The sequence below is a fragment of the Giraffa tippelskirchi genome, chromosome 6 (genome assembly GCF_054371585.1).
Source record: "Giraffa tippelskirchi isolate mGirTip1 chromosome 6, T2T-mGirTip1v1.2.pri, whole genome shotgun sequence".
Taxonomy (NCBI): domain Eukaryota; kingdom Metazoa; phylum Chordata; class Mammalia; order Artiodactyla; family Giraffidae; genus Giraffa; species Giraffa tippelskirchi.
This window is the reverse complement of record NC_137280.1, coordinates 31310716-31329806: the sequence shown is the minus strand read 5'-3', so window position 1 is coordinate 31329806 and position 19091 is coordinate 31310716. Positions and strand designations below refer to the sequence as shown.

The window sequence follows — 19091 nt, the reverse complement described above, 5'->3', positions numbered from 1 at the left end:
ACCTTAAGGCTTGCTGATTAAGCAGTGGTTCATGCTTCTGAATATAATAAAATTAAACTGTATTAGGAAGCAGACAGCTTATAAGAACTTTGAAATTTTTTTTGTTTTGTATGAGAGGAAATTTTGTTCCATCTAAGCCTTTTACTTTAGGAAAACTATCTTTTAGCTATATGTGGGGAAATTTGCTGATTGGTTATATATATTGAGTTGGTAAAGTAAAAACTTAACGTTACAAGTTACACATCCTTATCAGTTAACATTTAATTGAAATTATACATTTGTATGTTCGATGGCATCATTGTACTTTATCATGACTGGTTTTTATGATGAGAGCAGAGCTGTTCTGTTGACTTTCTTGAGGTTGCATTGTCCTTCTTCCCCTTTGCCTAACAGTTACTAGTTGATTTAACTTTAAAACTGTAGGCCATCAATGAACATTGATACAAGAGAATAATTACAAAATACATTTTTTCAACTGCAGTATTATAGAAATGATATTGATTAAGTGTATTGTAACAAATCCCGTATGTGTCAGGAGCAAAATATCTTTTTTTTTCCTTACTGAAGTTACTTGAATTTCTTTCACATCAAAACTTAACAGCAGTGATTTAAATCCTATTTATTATTTGACTCAGCCCTTTATGAAATAGAACCCCATCCCACTTGAGCCATAAAATGTGTTAAATTTAAGACTAATGCTGCTTTCTGCTTTTTGAATTTACATTTTGGCAGTAACTACCTTCTTTGTTCAGTGCTAGAAAAAAATGATCCAGGCTTAACCAAATAAGAAAACTGCCAAGTTCACAGATCAGTCAGTGAGAGAAGCCAGAATTAAATGAAAGTCTAGATATTGACTTTACCGAATATGCTAAAGGGAGATTCTGTGGCATTACAGTTTCTCTGAGACTTAAATTCTTTTACTGTAATAGTTATTCTTTGACGGTGATTGATGTGAGAAATTCAGGCTGTGGACCTTACCTCCCAGAATCTACACAACTGGAATAAAGCCAGCTAAGAATCATGCATCCTGTCTGACCTCTTCTGTCTGGCCAGCAACTGGAACAGTTTGGACTTTGCCTTTTTGTTTCAAACTTTTAAGAAACTCGGGTAGTGGATCTAGTATGTATTTTTAGCGGGGATAATGATGTTTTTAAAGAAACTTAACATCTGTTCATATACATACACGCAATATTTTGAATAAATCACTTTAATAAGACCATTAACTTTTTAATGCAGATTAACAAAATCTTGTCCTGAAACCCTGTGGTATTGATTATTATAAGAGATGGTTCCAGGTACCCTTGGACAGATGAGCTTGTCTGGCGACAGTCCTTGGGATCGCAGAAGGGTTGGACATGACTGAGTAACAAACACCAAAAAATAAAGCTCTAGGTACAAGTGCGTTATAAGTCTTAACAGAAAATGGAAGTTTGATGTTGGGTGGCTGATTTTTAATAAGTCATATTTGTTTCTTATAAGGCCTGAAAAGATCTCTAAGGAATAGACCAGACATTCTGAGCAGACAAGTGTAAGCACCATGGGGATATTTGTCATATTCTAGTCACTCACTAAATATTTGTGGGATAGATGAATGGATGAATGAATGAGATGGGTTGAAATATTTATTGTAATAATAGTAGTTGTAATAGTAGCTAGCATTTTTTTGAGCTTTAGTAGGCACAGTATGCCAGGTATTTTGGGTGAATGATTTTTTGGTCCTCATAAGGATGCAGGGAGATCAAACCAGTCAATCCTAAAGGAAATCAACCCTGAATATTCACTGGAAGGACTGATGCTGGAGCTGAAGCTCCAGTACTTTGGTCGCCTGATGCAAAGAGCCGACTCATTGGAAAAGACCCTGATGCTGGGAAAAATTTGAGTATGGGAGGAGAAGGGGGCAACTGAGGATGAAATGGTTGGATAGCATCACCAACTTAATGGACATGAGTTTGAGCAAACTCTAGGAGATAGTGAAGGACAGGGAAGCCTGGCTTGCTGCAGCTCATGGGGTCGCAGAATCAGACACAACTTAGCAACTGAACAAAGGATGCTGTGAGATAGGTACTGTATGACTCATTTATCTTCACAGGAGATAGGTGATAAATGAAAGTGAAAGTCGCTCAGTCGTGTCCGACTTCTTGCGACCCCATGCCATATAATTCTCTAGGCCAGAATACTGGAGTGGGTAGCCTTTCCCTTCTCCAGGGGATCTTCCCGACCCAGGAATCAACCGGGGTCTCCTGCATTGCAGGCGGATTCTTTACCATCTGAGCTATCAAGGAAGCCCAGGTAATAAGATAAGTGATAAGATAACCTGCCTATGGCCCCAGACCTGGCACTGAAACTTAATTTTGAACTCTAGTCCTCAGGCTCAACTCTGCATATGATTTTCCAGTTTGTACATACCAGAGACTCACATTTGTGTGTACTTATAAGAATTAAGTTTTAAGCTTTTACTAAAGTTTTCTCTCTCACTTGAGCATTATTTTTTTCCCCACAAAAATAAAGATTAGTTCTAGAGTTACTGTGTACTAGACAATAAGTGGAAGACAGAAGATCAAGGTTTGCACGTTGGGGCTTCAGCTGGGCTTACTCAATAATAATTCACTGTCTTAACTCTGTCTTACAGAGCATGTGATTCAAAGTGGGCTTCTGCTGCTGAAATGAGTTTTTTTGTTTTTTACGTTTCTTGAAAAATACAATGTTCAGAATAGAATCAAAACTAAGAGTAGTGGTCAGAACCAGCGGGTGCCTGTCTGCTTCGGTAGCAAGCAAGGGTTGGGGGAAGCTATGGGTTTGATAGCTACATGGTTTAGAGCTCACATCCGTTGAGGTGCTGTTATATTTTGAGAGACTTCATTATCAGTGACATAAATTAGGAAGTGTTTGTTTATAAACTCTGAATGTTCCACTCCTGAAGTTGGGAGAGGACTGTACCTGTCTAATGTTACAGGGTCTGTAAACCAGTGCTGTTGGAAGTGTGAGGTGTGGTCCCTGACCTGTCTGTCTGTCCCTGGTCTGCCTGAGATAAGCATGGGATTGAGACTCCTCTTTAGAAGCTTTGACAGCAGTTTAATATCACTATGTAGCCAGGCTTGTGATCCCTGGGCTTGTATTCTCTTATGTCTGTTAAATTTTTTTTCACTTTCTAGTAATTAATTTTTATTCTTTGACTGAAATTTTGGTCTGTGGTGGACTGGAGGAAAATGAATTGTAGTTTGAGAAGCACGGTTATAAATTAGCGACTTTTATACCTGTTTTACATAATAGCATCTTCCTATAACCAGCATCTCAATAATATTGTAATCACTAAATGCCACTAGATTTACTTTTTATGATTAGATTTCATGGTAAGCCATTTTAATGTCAGCATTTCTTGATCAGGATGAACAAGTGGATTCACTGTTTTCTCTAGGTGCACAACACAGGTTGCAACCTCTGAACATTCTTTATGAGCTCAGCTTTGTAAGGTTAAAAATGATCGATGGTGTAGTCCTAACAATTTGAAACTAGTTTGGTCCCAAATCATTTCAACTGGGCTTTCAGCAGATCCTTTTTATGTGTATTACAAAGACAGTGGGAAACCTGCTGCTTTTCCTAGGGAAGATTTATTGCGATAAGTTTGTGCAAGGTTTGAATTGATACTTTGCTGATTTATAATTGGCTTAGGTTAGACTTCTCTTAAACAGATTTCTCTGCTTGTTGAAAACTGGTCTATATATTTAGAAGTTACCTCTTTTGCCTTGATAGTATGTATATATGGGTATTTTCTGGTAATTTGTATATGTGTGTGCAGCGACATCTGTGAATTGAGTTGAAGAGTAACTGCATCAGTAAGAGATTAGAATTTAAAGTCAGCAGGTGCTCAGGCTTATAGTGTGTGGATTTTTCCTTTTTTTCCTTTTTTCAAAGCCACTAAACCATGCTTCATTCAGTTCATATATTTTTTTTAATATACCCTAAAGAACATACTAAAATCAAGACATACCTTATGTCCATATCATTCCATCAACTCAGTAGCACTGTCAAAAAAGGAAATTAAATTAGTTTGTTCTTCTTTGTGCAACTCCATGCAGTAAGTTGCAATGATTGCTATAGATTAAAATCTTTTCCCTTAATTTTTTCTTTATTCGGTGTTTTCTGAATTAAAAACAAATACATGCTTAGTACTAAGTAAGTAATTAGAACTAAATAAATATTACAAAGGTTCATAAAAGGTATGTCCTTCCACACTGTTCTTGTTCATATAAAGGTAAATGCATAACTGCATATATATAATACATTTTTAGTACTACTTAATTTTTAAAACTCTTTCTAACTTTTGATGTGTCTCAGGCCTCTGGGAATCTGGCAAATGCCATGAATCTTTTTTCCAAGAACATGTCCTTAAGTACGTACACACAAAATATTGCATATGATTTTAAAGAACTTCTTAGATCTCTTTTAGTTATTTGCAACCTTCAGGTTTGAATGTTTGCTTTTAGGGTTTATGCATTTGGAGAAGTAAACTTGTCAATGTAGAATTTTGGATAGTATGGATTTTAGACTTTTTTTTTTTTATGGGGTGTGTGTACATGTTGGTAAACATTTAAACATCCAATTTCTGGTGAATTAGATTTTCCTAAACAGATTTTTGTGGGTAACTGAAATTATGTATTAAATACCTAATTAATCTTATTAAATTCTAAAATACTTAAAAGGAAAATGTCTAAATATTATACTTGGCTTCTAAAATAATACAGATTGATTTATTTTTGATTACTTAGACTTATTATAAACTTGAGCTTATATTTTATATGTGTATATATAAGTCAGAATGTAGCAATGGTTCTTAATCTAATTTCTTGGACCTTCCTTAGGATCTTTGAACTCTGAAATTAAGAATAAAATTTGGAGTGGATACATAGGAATTGTTTCTTCATCAAATAGACTTTGTAAAAGTATGTCCAGTTTTTTAAAGTTAAGGTGTTATTTATACATGATAAAACTCACTCATTTTAAATTAATTATTTATGTATTTATTTATGGCTTTGCTGGGTCTTTGATGCTGTGTGCAGGCTTTCTCTGGTTGTGGTGAACAGGGGCTACTCTTGTTTGCAGTGTGCGGGCTTCTCTTGTTGTGGAGCATGGGCTCTAAATGAGCAGGCTTCACTAGTTGTGGCACGCGGGCTCATTAGTTGTGGTACATGGGCTTAGTTGCTCCCCAGCATGTGAAATCCTCTTGGACCAGGGATTGAACCTGTGTCCCCTGCATTGGCAGTCAGATTCATGTTCACTGTGTCACCAGGGAAGTCCAAACCCACTCATTTTAAATGTAAAGTTTGATGAACTTTAGTATTAATAGTTGTAAATAGATTGTATTATGGGCACCACAATTATACAATTATTTGTGCCCCTTTGCTATCAGTATCTTCCCACTCACCTTGGCCCGAAGGCAACCACTTGTTAGCTGTGGTTTTACCTTTTCTATGAGTTCCATATAAAAGAAGTCATATAGTATTGGGTTGGCCAAAAATTCGTTTGAGTTTTTCTGTAAGATGTTAATGAACTTTTTGGCCAACCCAGTATTAATGGTTTGTTGACTTCTTAACACTCATATAATGTTTTTTGAGGTCACCTGTTGTTGTTTTGCTCCTTTGTTCCTTTTTATTGCTGAGTAGTATTCCACAGAATGGATATGCTACTGCAGTTGTTTATGCACCTGTGTTTAGTAGACCTTTGGTTTGCCTCCAGGTTTTGGCTATAACGAATAGTGCTGCTGTGAACATTTGTGAGCATATCTTTGTGTGAATATTTTTTGTTCTTCTTGGGTAAATTCTGAGGAGTCAGAATTTGGGTCATGTAGTAAGTTTATATTTAATGTTAAGATACCGCAATTACTGTTTTCTCTCTCTCTACCAACAATTTTCGAGGAGCTCTAGCTTTTTGGAAAGATCTCAGTTTCCACTTTTCTGAGTCAGACAAGGCCAACACCCCATTTACTGACCCAGGACTGAGACTGGGCTGCAACCTAGCTCCTTGATCTTGGGGATTGTATCTAAGTGTGATGTACCTATGGGTATGGCTGTGTTAACTCACAGTTAATGCTCTGGTTTGTGAGTTCTGTCTTCTAGCTTGGTTGGCTAATTAGGCTTTTCAGAAACGCAGATTATTTAACATTTCTACCTGCACACAGGACAGAGAAGGTTGAGGTACTTCATAGGCCTGAAAGTTCCAGATACAGTTCTTAAATTACTTCTTAACTCTGAACTTCAAATTGCCACTTTCATTAGAGGAATCTTGGGTGGTAACTTCATAGACATATATTTACTAAGTAAAATAACCTTAACACTGGTATTAGAAATATTGCTGATTATAAAAGTCATGGCAAACCTTTTCTGAAAGGATTTTATTTTATTTTATTTTTTTTCTGAAAGGATTGTATTAATATATTGTCTCATAATTCATCAACAAAAATGATATGAAATTGTTAGTTTTGACTTATACAGTAGTATCTGTGTCTGCCAGCAGATTGGGTTTCTTATTGATGTATCAGTGCTTCTAGCAGAAGCCTGAGAGTGTATTCCTGCTGCCCTGCTGTTCATCCATCTTTAGGCCTTTTTGTATCCTTAAAGTACAACTTGTATATTTTATGAAAAGCAAATATTAGTATTCTTTGAAACTAGTATTTAAAATCATAGTTGGCACATACTCACTTCACTTAGGTCTTCACAGGGCTGAGTGCTTGTTCATCAGCCCTCAGCTGAGGTGTCATCTGAGAGAGGCCTTTACCAGATCACCCCAGCTTAACAGCACATTTCTCTGTTTTTTTCATAGTGCTTTAAACAATCTATAAGCACGTTAGCTTTCTTAATTTTCATTTTAAAATAGTGGTTCTTAAAGTGTGAACCCCCAGCAGTCTCTGAGGTTTAAACTATTTTTGTAATAATAAGTAAACATTATTCATCTTTTGTGCTCTCATTCTTTCATGAATGTCTGATGGAGGTTTTCAGATGCTCCATTATGTGTTATATAAAAGATTGAATGCAGAAGCAGATATGAGAATCCAGTTGTCTTTTATTAAAGTAGACATTAATAGAATTTATAAAACTGTGAACAGTGTCATTCTTCTATCCTGATTAAAATTTATTTTTGAAAAGGTAAATGTTCTACAGAAGTGTAAAAAGTGTCATAATTTAAGTTAGTGTGTGATGCATTTTTTTAAGTGAATAAAGCATTTTGAACATTTTTTGGTTTGAATTTCAGTATGAAATATCAATGTAAAAGTTCTTTGAGGTCCACAATAATTTTTGAGTGTTGAAAAGGGCCCTTTGACCAAAAAATTTGAGAACTGGTGTTCTTAAAAGTCCCATGAAAGTAAAGACCTTATGTATTTGATTTGGTTTCATATTCATAGGGCCTGGCAGAGGTATAACTGGCCTGTGGAAATCACTGAAGTATCTGGGTGAACAGATGATGAGTGCATGAAAGAAAATGACAGTTGTAGAATTGTGGTGATTCTCTGCAGGGCTTTCAGGTTTTTCTATAGTAACTGGTTTTTGTAGACATCATATTTGGTAGAAAATTACTCCAGTTCATCAGAAAGCATAATCTTTATTTTGGCCAGGTTTAATTGTTCCCTGATACGGAACTGAAAGTTTTTGATGTGATTTTGATTAGAGATTCTGTTAAATGTTCCTTTATAGGAAGGATGGAAGATTTTACCCATCATGCTTATTAACTAACTCAAAGTTTAAGTTGATTGACTTCTAGTATAATTTATTTGGATATTTAGATTGTTATTTATATTTTATCTTATACAATACTTTCTGTTATAATAAATACAGAATACTTCATAATAAAAAATATTTTCTGTCATGGAAGTTAAATTCTTTGTTGCTTTTAGCCTTTGGACAAAGTTAGGTTTTCTTTTTTTTAATGCCAGACACTTAAAGAAACAGTATTTTGTTCATTGTAGATTATAGATAGTCTGTTTTGCTTTTTCAGATTGCCCACACTGAATAATAAATGATAATAGCAAAAAAAAATTTATTCCTCTCAGGTATTTTTAGCAGACAGGAAATCTGTTTACTGTCTTGCAAGTTGAGATTCTTTGCTAAGATTTGCCCATCCTGATAAGATGCAAACTTCATAAAGCTAGGAGATGGTTCTAGAGACTGCTGACCTATTCCAGGAACAATACTGATTGCGTAGGTCACATCAAGGAAGTTATTTAATAAGCATTTAGACCCAGAATATGACAGTGTTCGGGAGGTGTAGAAGAATTTGGTAATTTCAGATTCTGCTGGTCAGTTTGTTTCTGTCCTTTAGGGCATAATTTATAGAAGACTCTTTATTTACCCACTGATATATAGGATAAAGGAACCTGGCCGGCACACGTTGATAAGTAGTCGTAAATTAGGGGGTCAAGCTATAAAGAAAAAGTCTTAACCCTGATACAGCACTTGAATGCTGCTCAGTTGGACTGCTCACTTTACCTTTCCTCTCATTTATTTACTGTGGAGATCCTTCCAATTAGGGCTTAAGTTTCTCTTTATACTTTTGTAAATAAAATGTTCATTCTTGGATCTGTATTTCTCAGTGTACTCACTTTTTAGCAACACAAGGAGTCTTAAAGGAAGGAGACTTGTGGTTTAATCAGTTGAGTTCATTGCAATCACCTGAAGTGTTAGAACAGAAACAAAGGAAGACTGGTCCATGCTACCTCATTAAAAATTAGAATGAAGTAGGATGTTAGAATCACCTGGAGAATCTGAAAATGAAAATAGAACCCCCCCTCAAAAAAAAAAAAAAAGAAATCCCACATCCCCCCAAACCTTAAAATACAGGATAGGAACCCCAGCCCAGTTTAATTACCTCTGATTTTCAGAGATTGGGTTTCAGGCATCTGTATTTTTAAAATACTGATGGCTGTAATATGTCGCGAGAGTAAAGATCTCTCTTCATTTATTTAAAAAAACTCCCCTGGTCATTTTGATAAGCTAGGAACAAATGTATAGAGCTCCTGAGCATGTGGGATCATTTGTGACACTTACAAACAAAATATAATAGAGGAGTATGCTTTTGTTTGGAGAGCTATTAAGCTCCCCATGTATCTTGTTTTTAAGAGTAAGAATAGGGAGCATGACATCAATAAGCAGGGTTAATTAAAAGTCGGTCAGCACTGTTTTATGGACAGAAGCATATGAGTGGTTAGAGGGAGAGAAAATGAAAGGCCAGTAAGCAGGAGTAGAACAGGACTTGTGTGGTGGAACATTCCCATCTTGTGGCTTAGTGAGGACTGTGCTGCTAAAGATAAAGAGCTGAACCTCTTTATCTTAGTCGTGTAAGAATTTACACAGATAGTGGCATTTGTTCATGTTATCAGACTTCTCGTGATTAGGGCACAAAAACTGTGACCACCAGCACCATTCCCTCGGTCTTTTTGTTGCCTGTCCCTGTAAATCCTTCTCTGAACTTTTTTTTACTCCATGTAGTAACCCTGTTTCTACAACTTTGTTAGGGAGACTTCTTCTGGAGCTGTTGCCACCACACTCTGTTTCAGCCTTGTTACAAAAACCTATTTGGAGCCTCAAGTTACTCAGTTATTGTGAAGTAATTAAATATACTTTGGTGTTGGAAGTCAGATCTCACCTCCCTGCTGTAATAAATGTATGTCAGATTATCTGTTTCCTCCTCTGTAAAATGGGAAAATAATATCACTGACTTTATAGAGTGATTGTGAGGATTTAATGAGTGACTGCATTTGAGGCACTTAGTGGAGTGTTTTTGACAAAAGTGATTGACTGGTACTTACCATTCATTCCTTTAGCAAATACATTTTGAGTATCTAGACCATGAGCAGTACATGGATTCTGTCTTACTCATAAATACCAATAATCTATGGAATGTTTTTCTAGATATATATAGTAAGTTCTTGATTATTTGTATAGAACAGCAGAGGCCTATGTGTCAGTGGGTTGCTTCTGCTCAGGAGTTTCCTTCTGACATCTAAATGTCCTCTGAAGTTTGTAATGCAATTCCACTACATTTTTTTTGAACACAAGAATTGAGAAGTTAGTGTGTATGCGGGAAATAGGAAGGCTATAAAATGTCAAAATGAAGAATGAGTTTGCTTAGTTTTGTTAAAAGTTTTTGTTTTCTGCTCAGAGGTTAAAGTGTCTGCCTGCAATGCGGGAGACCTGGGTTCGATCCCTGGGTTGGGAAGATCCCCTGGAGAAGGAAATGGCAACCCACTCCAGTATTCTTGCCTGGAGAATCCCACGGACGGAGGAGCCCGGTGGGCTACAGCCCACGGGGTCGCAAAGAGTTGGACACAACTGAGCGACTTCACTTCACTTTTGTTTTCTGAATACTTTATTATATCTGATTTTATTAAATTGGCAAGATCATAAATATTAGAGTTGGAAGTTATTTTAATGATCACCAGGCCTTTCCTAAGGCTTTCTGTTTTGGTCAGCCAGAAATGCTAGAGAGAATTCATCCTTAAAATGGAAACCCTCTTTCCTGAAACTATCACCTGTGGTCCTTACTTTGCTTTTTAAAGTAAGACACATCCTCTACTGCCTGACTATTTGGACAGTGCTCTTTGTGATTGACCCTAGCCTGGAGAGAGATTTTAATTCATTGAACTGGTTCTCATCACAGGGTTTTAAACTTTCTCTCTTACAATTAGTCCTTTAGCGGGTACACTTATTCATGTTGATTGTCTTTAGCCAGTGAAGTTAAACCACCGTGCTTTTTCCATTACTCAGTTGAATACTGTTACTGGTAACTTTTCTCTTCGTCATTGTAGAGAATTGGCTGTAGCAGGTCAGTGATGCAGAAAAGAGTGAGATGATAATTTCTCTTACTTGGAGGACTGTACTTCTGTGGATACTGTATAAATTGCATTGATTCTTGGGGCAGGCATATCAGGCTGCCATGCGGTTCAGTGACATCGCTCCCAACCCCTTCACAGTTTACTTTGTTTAAAGTAAGACAGTGTTTCATTATAAGCTATTATTGAACTATGCTAATTCGTTTTTAAAGATAATAATTGTTTTTTCTCACTTCTGTTTTCTTTATAAAGGGAAATAAAGTTATTTTGGCCTGGCTTTTTGTGAAACTATGCTGGGCCCTAGTTACCAGTACTCCGTTTCCTACATGAAGGAGCCAGCTATTAGGAATCAGTTGGTGCAAAGGTATACACTAAGCTCATATATCTTCTAGCATCTCTCATTTACTTTGATTTCAGCTGTGGTTCATTAATAGGGTTCAGTATCCAGGAAACTAGGTAACCTGGGCAAGCTGGTAGGTGTGTTTGTAATAACTCTTTATCAGTTTTGTTTATCCCTTCTTAGTCACAGGTGTTTCTTTTGTTTTTTAATTGTAAAAGTGATTGTTCTTGGCAGAGTTAAGTTGAATGGGAATTAAACGGTTCTGTTTTCTTTTTATTGATAAAGTCAATAATATTATTGAGCATTATTTCAGGGCAGATCTTGTGTGAAATATTTACTGTACATTTTTCTCATTTTTAATAGTCTTCAGTAATGCTGTGAAACGGTTCCATTTTGCAAGTCAGAAATCTAGGACTTGGGAAGATTAAATAGCTTTCCCAAGGTCACAGCTAATAAATAATAAAGCTGGAAGCCATTCATCCTATTCATGCATGACCCCTAAAGCCCGTTCTGTGCCTTTGAAGAAATGGAGAGGGTCTGTCACACAGAAGTGTGGGAGGCTTGTGCACTTTCTCCACTTCACCGTGCTGAAGGTCTGCCCGTCTAGTTGGTGTCCTTCTGCATTAAGCTCTTCCCTGTTGACTGCTTGTTGTTCTTAGAAGGTCTGGATCTTAAACTGGTGTAAAGTCTTTCTGAGTCCATTCATAACAGAGTCTTTGCTTCATGTCTGTTCCTAACTCATGGTTTTAATAATTAAGCTGCTGATTTGAGCATCATCTTCTTCTTAAAACATGCCCATAAGCTTTGGAGTTTAAATCTTGGTTCTACCATTTCCTAAATGTGTAATCTTTAGCCACTTACTCAACTTTTCTCTGCTTCAGCTTTCTTATTTGTAAAATGAGTATAATAATGCTTTTCCCTAAGTTAGTCATGAGGATTACATGATTGATCATACAGGTATAATAATTAGAATACTGCCTGGCACATGATGTTCGATAATTGTTCAGTTCAGTTCAGTCGCTCAGTCGTGTCCGACTCTTTGCGACCCCATGAACTGCAGCACGCCAGGCCCCTCTGTCCATTACCAACTCCCGGAGTCTACCCAAACCCATGTCCATTGAGTCGGTTATGCCATCCAACCATCTCATCCTCTGTCGTTCCCTTCTCCTCCCGCCCCCAATCCTACCCAGCATCAGGGTCTTTTCCAATGAGTCAACCCTTCGCATGAGGTGGCCAAAGCATTGGAGTTTCAGCTTCAACATCAGTCCTTCCAATGAACACCCAGGATTGATCTCTTATAGGATGGATTGATTGGATCTCCTTGCAGTCCAAGGGACTCTCAAGAGTCTTCTCCAACACCACAGTTCAAAAGCATCAATTCTTCGGCGCTCAGCTTTCTTCACCGTCCCACTCTCACATCCATACATGACCACTGGAAAAACCATAGCCTTGACTAGGCGTACCTTTGTTGGCAAAGTAATGTCTCTGCTTTTAAATATGCTATCTAGGTTGGCCATAACCTTCCTTCCAAGGAGTAAGCGTCTTTTAATTTCATGGCTGCAATCACCATCAGCAGTGATTTTGGAGCCCAAAAAAATAAAGTCTGACACTGTTTCCACTGTTTCCCCATCTATTTCCCGTGAAGTGATGGGACCAGATGCCATGATCTTAGTTTTCTGAACGTTGAGCTTTAAGCCAACTTTTTCACTCTCCTCTGTCACCTTCATCAAGAGGCTCTTTAGTTCTTCACCACTTTCTGCCATAAGGGTGGTGTTATCCACATATCTGAGGTTATTGATATTTCTCCTGGCAATCTTGATTCCAGCTTGTGTTTCTTCCAGCCCAGCGTTTCTCAGGATGTACTCTGCATATAAGTTAAATAAGCAGGGTGACAATATACAGCCTTGACGTACTTCTTTTCCTATTTGGAACCAGTCTGTTGTTCCATGTCCAGTTCTAACTGTTGCTTCCTGACCTCCATACAGGTTTCTCAAGAGACAGATCAGATGATCTGGTATTCCCATCTCTTTCAGAATTTTCCACAGTTTATTGTGATCCACACAGTCAAAGGCTTTGGCATTCCACTGTATACTCATAAGGGATTTGATCTAGGTCATACCTGAATGGTCTAGTGGTTTTCCCTACTTTCTTCAATTTAAGTCTGAATTTGTCAATAAGCGGTTCATGATCCGAGCCACAGTCTGCTCCCGGTCTTGTTTTTGCTGACTGTATAGAGCTTCTCCATCTTTGGCTGCAAAGAATGTAATCAATCTGATTTCGGTGTTGACCATCTGGTGATGTCCACGTGTAGAGTCTTCTCTTGTGTTGTTGGAAGAGGGTGTTTGCTATTACCAGTGCGTTCTCGTGGCAAAACTCTATTAGCCTTTGCCCTGCTTCATTCTGTACTCCAAGGCCAAACTTGCCTGTTACGCCAGGTGTTTCTTGACTTCCTACTTTTGCATTCCAGTCCCCTATAATGAAAAGGTAACCTGTGTTATTAACTGGTTACTGATGATTTGTTTCTGTCAATAATATACTTGTTTTAAATTAAACACTAATTAGTAAAACTCTAATTCCCATTTTGTTCTTAGATTCTTAGACTTATTTTTCCCTCTGATAGCTTTCCATTGTATTTTAGACTGTATTACCCTGTAGTCTTCAGGCCATGACCCTGTATTGAATAATACAGACTATCACTGTTAATAATACTATGTACCAAACACTCTTCAAAGCCCATTAATATATTAACAATCTCATGTTGTAGGAATTATTATTGATCATGACTGTTACTGTGAACTTTTAAACTAATTGGCTATTCAGTCATGCAATGTACCTCTTCATTTTTGTGGAAATATTAAAGGAAAGAGTAAATAGAAGAGCTGGCTATTCCATTAGATGTTATTTGGTATATCCTTATTGTTGAGAAAAATTAGGTAGTGCTGGTGACTGGGCTCTCTTTATGTTCTCTGTTACCAAGCCAGTTCTTGGATACACGTTCCTGTTGTTGCTTCCTCTGATTAATGAGATGCTCTGTCCAGGAACTATCTTGAGGTGTTGAGAGTTTGTCAGAGGGTTCTATTTTTAGATGTTCAGATAATTAATATCTTTATCTCTTTGTCTTATTGATATTTTCATCTTTTGTGGCAGGATATTGCTATTAACAAAGATTAATGGGGTCACTTTCTCTTAATAGTCTCAGGTTGAGGTGATAATGTTAGATTCAACTGAGGGAATTCTTGGATGCCAGACTTCTGGGGATCTTTGACTTAAAGGTTGTGAGTGTTGTACATGGACATTTTTTAGAATATAATTTTATTTATTTATTTTAAATTTATTTCTGGCTGTGCTGGGTCTTTGTTGCTGCGTGGACTTTCCTTTAGTTGCAGTGAGTGGGGGTTACTCTCTAGTTGTGGTATGGGAGCTTCTCATCGCAGTGGCTTCTTTTGTTGCAGAGTACAGGCTTTAGGGCATGCAGGCTTCAGTAGTTGTGACTCTCCAGCTTAGTTGCTCCATGGCATGCGGGATCTTTCTGGATCAGAGATCGAACCCGGGTGTCCTGCCTTGGCAGGCAGATTCTTTACCACTGAACCACCAGGGAAGTCCACATGGACATTTTTGACACATCTTCAAATTCCAAGAGTTTCAGGTGTACATTTAGACTATGTAAGATTTTTTTTTTATGTAAGGGTAAAGGAAATGATTTGTAAGAAATTTGGTCAGTTTTGTCATATAACTGTGGTTTTATAAACCCATCAGTATAGTTTTACTTTTTCTTTGAAATAAAGGAAGTGTAAACTCTAAGAGTGATATTTAAGCTTCTGTTTTTTTCTTTTAGGTGGTATTAAAGATTATCAAACATTACCAGGAAGAAGGACAAGGAACTGAGGTGGTTCAAGGAGTGCTTCTGGGCCTTGTTGTAGAAGATCGACTTGAGATTACCAACTGCTTTCCTTTCCCTCAGCACACTGAAGATGATGCTGACTTTGATGAAGGTAAGGGTACTCACTAGTTATTGATCCAGAGTTCACCATAACCTTTGATAATTGTTACCAGGAGTTCATCAGAGTAACCTAGTTCTCAGTCTCTTGAAAAAGATTCTACAAATTCTCTGAAATGAAGTTATATTATCAAAAACTTGATTAGTTTGGCCTTTAGTTATTCAGGATTTGTGATTCTGATAGTTTGGATAGGAGCTGTGCTGATGTTAACTTTCTCATTGTGAAAGCAGCTTACCAATTACAGTGTGAAGGACGGAAATCGTCGCTATGTCCCACACCCATTTCCTTCTGTAGTTTTTTGACGTACTGTTTAAGAAGAGATGAGTTGAGTTGTGTACTTCAGAAAGAAGATATTCCTTAAGCATTTCAGAATCTTTGTGCTGCAGGTGTAATTGCTTAGCAAAGGCCAATAGTAGTTAAAAAGATCCTACCAAAGGCCAAGGTCAGCATCCTAAAGGATTTTTTAAAAAATCTAGTTGAAAATTAGGTTGTCCAAATTCTCACATTCTTGTCAGCACTTATTTGTTGTCTTGTGGATGATGGCCATTCCGACAGGTATGAGGCAGTCTCTCATTGTGGTTTTGATTTACATTTTCTTAATATTAGTGATGTTGAGCACCTCTTCATGTGCTTGCTGGCTGCTTTTATGTCTTCTTTAGAAGGTGAAATGTCTATTCAAGTCCTTTGCTAATTTCTTAGGGTTTTGTTGAAGGAGTTCTTTATATATTCTGCATATTTACTCCTTTTTGTATATATAGTTTGCAGGTATTATCTTTCTTTTCACACTTTTGGTGTTTCTTTTGTTGCACAGAAGCTTTAATATAATTCAGCTTGTCTATTTTTCCTCTTGTTTCCTGTACTAATGGTGTAATCTCCAAGAAATCATTGCCAAGACCAGTATTATGAAGGTTCTAGTATTATGAAGTTTCTTCCGTATATTTTCTTCTAGGAGTTATATGCTAGTGCTGTACTCTTGTGATTATTGTTGCTTTGTAATATGTTTTGGAATCAAGAAGTGTGAGATCTCCAACTTTGTTTTTCTTTCTCAACATTATTTTGGCTATTTAGGGTCCTTTGAGATTCCATATGAATTTTAGATAGTTTTTTTTCCTATTTCTGCGAGGAAAAAAAAAAGAAATGCCATTGGTATTTTGATAGGGATTATATTGAATCTGTAGATCACAACGGGTATTATGGACAGTGTAACAGTATTAAATCTTCCAGTTCATGAATACAAGATGGATGTCCTTTCCTTTTGTTGTGTCTTTCAGCAGTGTTTTGTAATTTCCAGTGTACAAGTGTTTTGCTGCATTGGTTAAGTTTGTTCCTAAGTATATTATTCTTTTTGATGCTGTTGTAAATGTGATTGTTTTTTAAATTCCTTTCATTCATTTTATTGATCACTTTAAACTTTGATAAAATGTTATCTCATTTGACTTCATATCCTCACAGTACCTTGAACATATAGTAACACAAAGTATATTCTTACTGAGGTTGATACCTTGATATTGCAGTTTGGTCTGCACATCTTTTTTAATTGAAGTAGTACTTCTAGAAACTAACCAAGGCTGTTTTATTCTAGGCACTTAAGTATTTGAATTTTTTAAAAACTTATTTTTTTTATCTTAAGCCAGCCAAAATCTCCCTGTTTCATTTGAACGGCTATAATATTACTATTAAATGTGTATAAAACACAAGATTATGGTTGGAATTTCTCTTCAGTCTATTCTGGCAGTATTTAGATATCTGTATTCCCATATTCACCACCCTATATGGAGATGCACAGTTATAATTCAGTAATAACTATTTTAGATCTGGAAGACCATGGCTTGCTAGCATACTTTCTTTGATTTATAAGTGAGCCTAAGAGGTTCATTTGAAGTGACTTATTCAGTCTCCCTGTTAGTGGCACAGTTGGGAGCAGAATCCTTTCCTGAATAGTTCACATTGTCTCGTGGTTTTCTCAAGTAGTTAATTTTGTTTTATAAAACCCTCAGTTATTTGTTAATGAATTCTTTTGGGCTGCACTGGGTCTTCATTGCTGTGAGTGAGCTTTCTCTAGTTACATGGAGTGGGGGACTCTGGTTGCAGTGCGCAGGCTACTCATTGTGGTGGCTTCTCTTGTTAGAGAGCATGAGTTCTAGAGCACAGGCTCAGCAGTTGTGACCCCGCGGCATGTGGAATCTTACCAGACCAGGGATCATACCTGTGTTCCCTGCATTGGCAGGCGAATTCTTAACCCCTGGACCACTAGGGAAGTCCTAAAATTCTTAATTTGAAATATGAGCAAGAAATAATGTTCAGTGCAATTATGGTAGATGAACCAAGCAAAGATCTTGATCATTGGATGCTAACTTCTCTTATGGACTTGAAATAATTGGCCTGTGTGCCTTTTCATTAACATATACTTTAAGAAGCTCATTTTAAAAATAACACTGAGGTAAGAACAGACTTCAATTTAGCATTAAATAATAAAAATATTACAGGGCATTGTTTGCTGTGTATTAAATGTGCATTTTCTATAATCATTTACTCTGCATAGTTGAAGGTTTTACCCATTCCATTTTCCAGACTAGGAAAGCTAATTTGGAAACTAGTAGGACTTCCTATTTTTCTTATATATGTGAAAAATCTAAGACAGTGCACAGTATTTCTTGAGTTTTAGATTCTCTCACATGATCTGTTTATTTATCTTAATGGACATTAGTATGCAGTCACCATTAGATTTTTATCAAACTTGATAAAAGCTAATTTTTTCATTATAGTCCTGCATTTTTATTATTTTAAATTATGCTAAAGGGCTATTGTTTTGCTTACTGCTTTTCTGTTGTTTTATGCTTGCTAAAACTAATATTTGTTCAGGGAAGGATCTTTTGCTCTGCCTTTCACCCTAAGGAAGTAAAACACTCACCAAATATTTAATAATTTTAGTGATTACATATTTTGAATTGTGTTAGGTTGGGTTTTTTTTTTTTTTTTGATTTGTTATTGTGCCCATTGTAAACTAGAGATTCTGTGATCTGTGGCCCTGCTTTTGCATATGAAATTTTTTTTGAACTTTTTATTTTGTATTGGACTATAGCTGATTAACAATGTTGTAATAGTTTCCGGGGGACAGTAAAGGGACTCAGCCATACATATACATGTATCCATTCTCCCCCAAACTCCCCTCCCATCCGGGCTGTAATGTTTCCTTGGAACACTGTCATGCCCATTCACTTATGTATTTTCTGTGGCTGTTTTCCTGCTACAGTGGCTTAGTTGAGTAGTTGTGACAGAGATCATATGGGTACCTGGCCTGAATTTTTTTTTTTTTTTTACTGTCTGGTTATTTAAGAAAAACTGACCATTTCTTTTCTATATATAACTTTTTCTTATTATTTTCCCACTCATAGAGTTAGATAGTTCTTTTCATCATGAATTGATGGCTTTTTGTTTATTTCTTTTACATGTTGTCCTTGACGCTGACTCTCAGTCTAGAATGTTTGTGGGCACAATAATGAAAATGCTGGTATTATCGGGTGTTTGTTTCACTGATGCACCTGGAAATATCAGAATGGTAGTTTTTGCTTTAATTTTACCGCATTTTTCCTTTAAAAAAAAAACACACACACATTGAATTATTGATATTTGGGAGAACTGTTTGTAGATAATGGACTTCCCTGATGGCTCAACGGTAAAGAATTTGCCTGCAATGCAGGAGACACAGGAAACGCTGTTTTGATCCCTAAATAGGGAAGATCCCGTGGAGGAAGAAGTGGCAACTCACTCCAATGTTCTTGCCTAAAAAATCCCATGGACAGAGGAGGCTGGCGGGTTACAGTCCGTGGAGTTGCAAAGAGTCAGGCACAACTGAGTTGACTGAGCTGACAACACGCATCTGAAGATAGTAGGAAAGGAAGGCTTTCAATTATGGTTGTAGATTTGTGACCAA

The 19091-nt window shown here is 36.8% G+C and overlaps 1 protein-coding gene across 1 annotated transcript in view; it reads left to right on the top strand.

Moving 5' to 3' along the window:
• EIF3H (eukaryotic translation initiation factor 3 subunit H) overlaps positions 1–19091 on the top strand; it is a 98096-nt gene that overhangs the window by 16377 nt on the left and 62628 nt on the right. The window contains exon 2 of the mRNA XM_081505264.1: positions 14995–15151. Coding sequence (XP_081361390.1) covers positions 14995–15151 — 157 coding nt within the window. The remainder of the gene's footprint in view (positions 1–14994; positions 15152–19091) is intronic.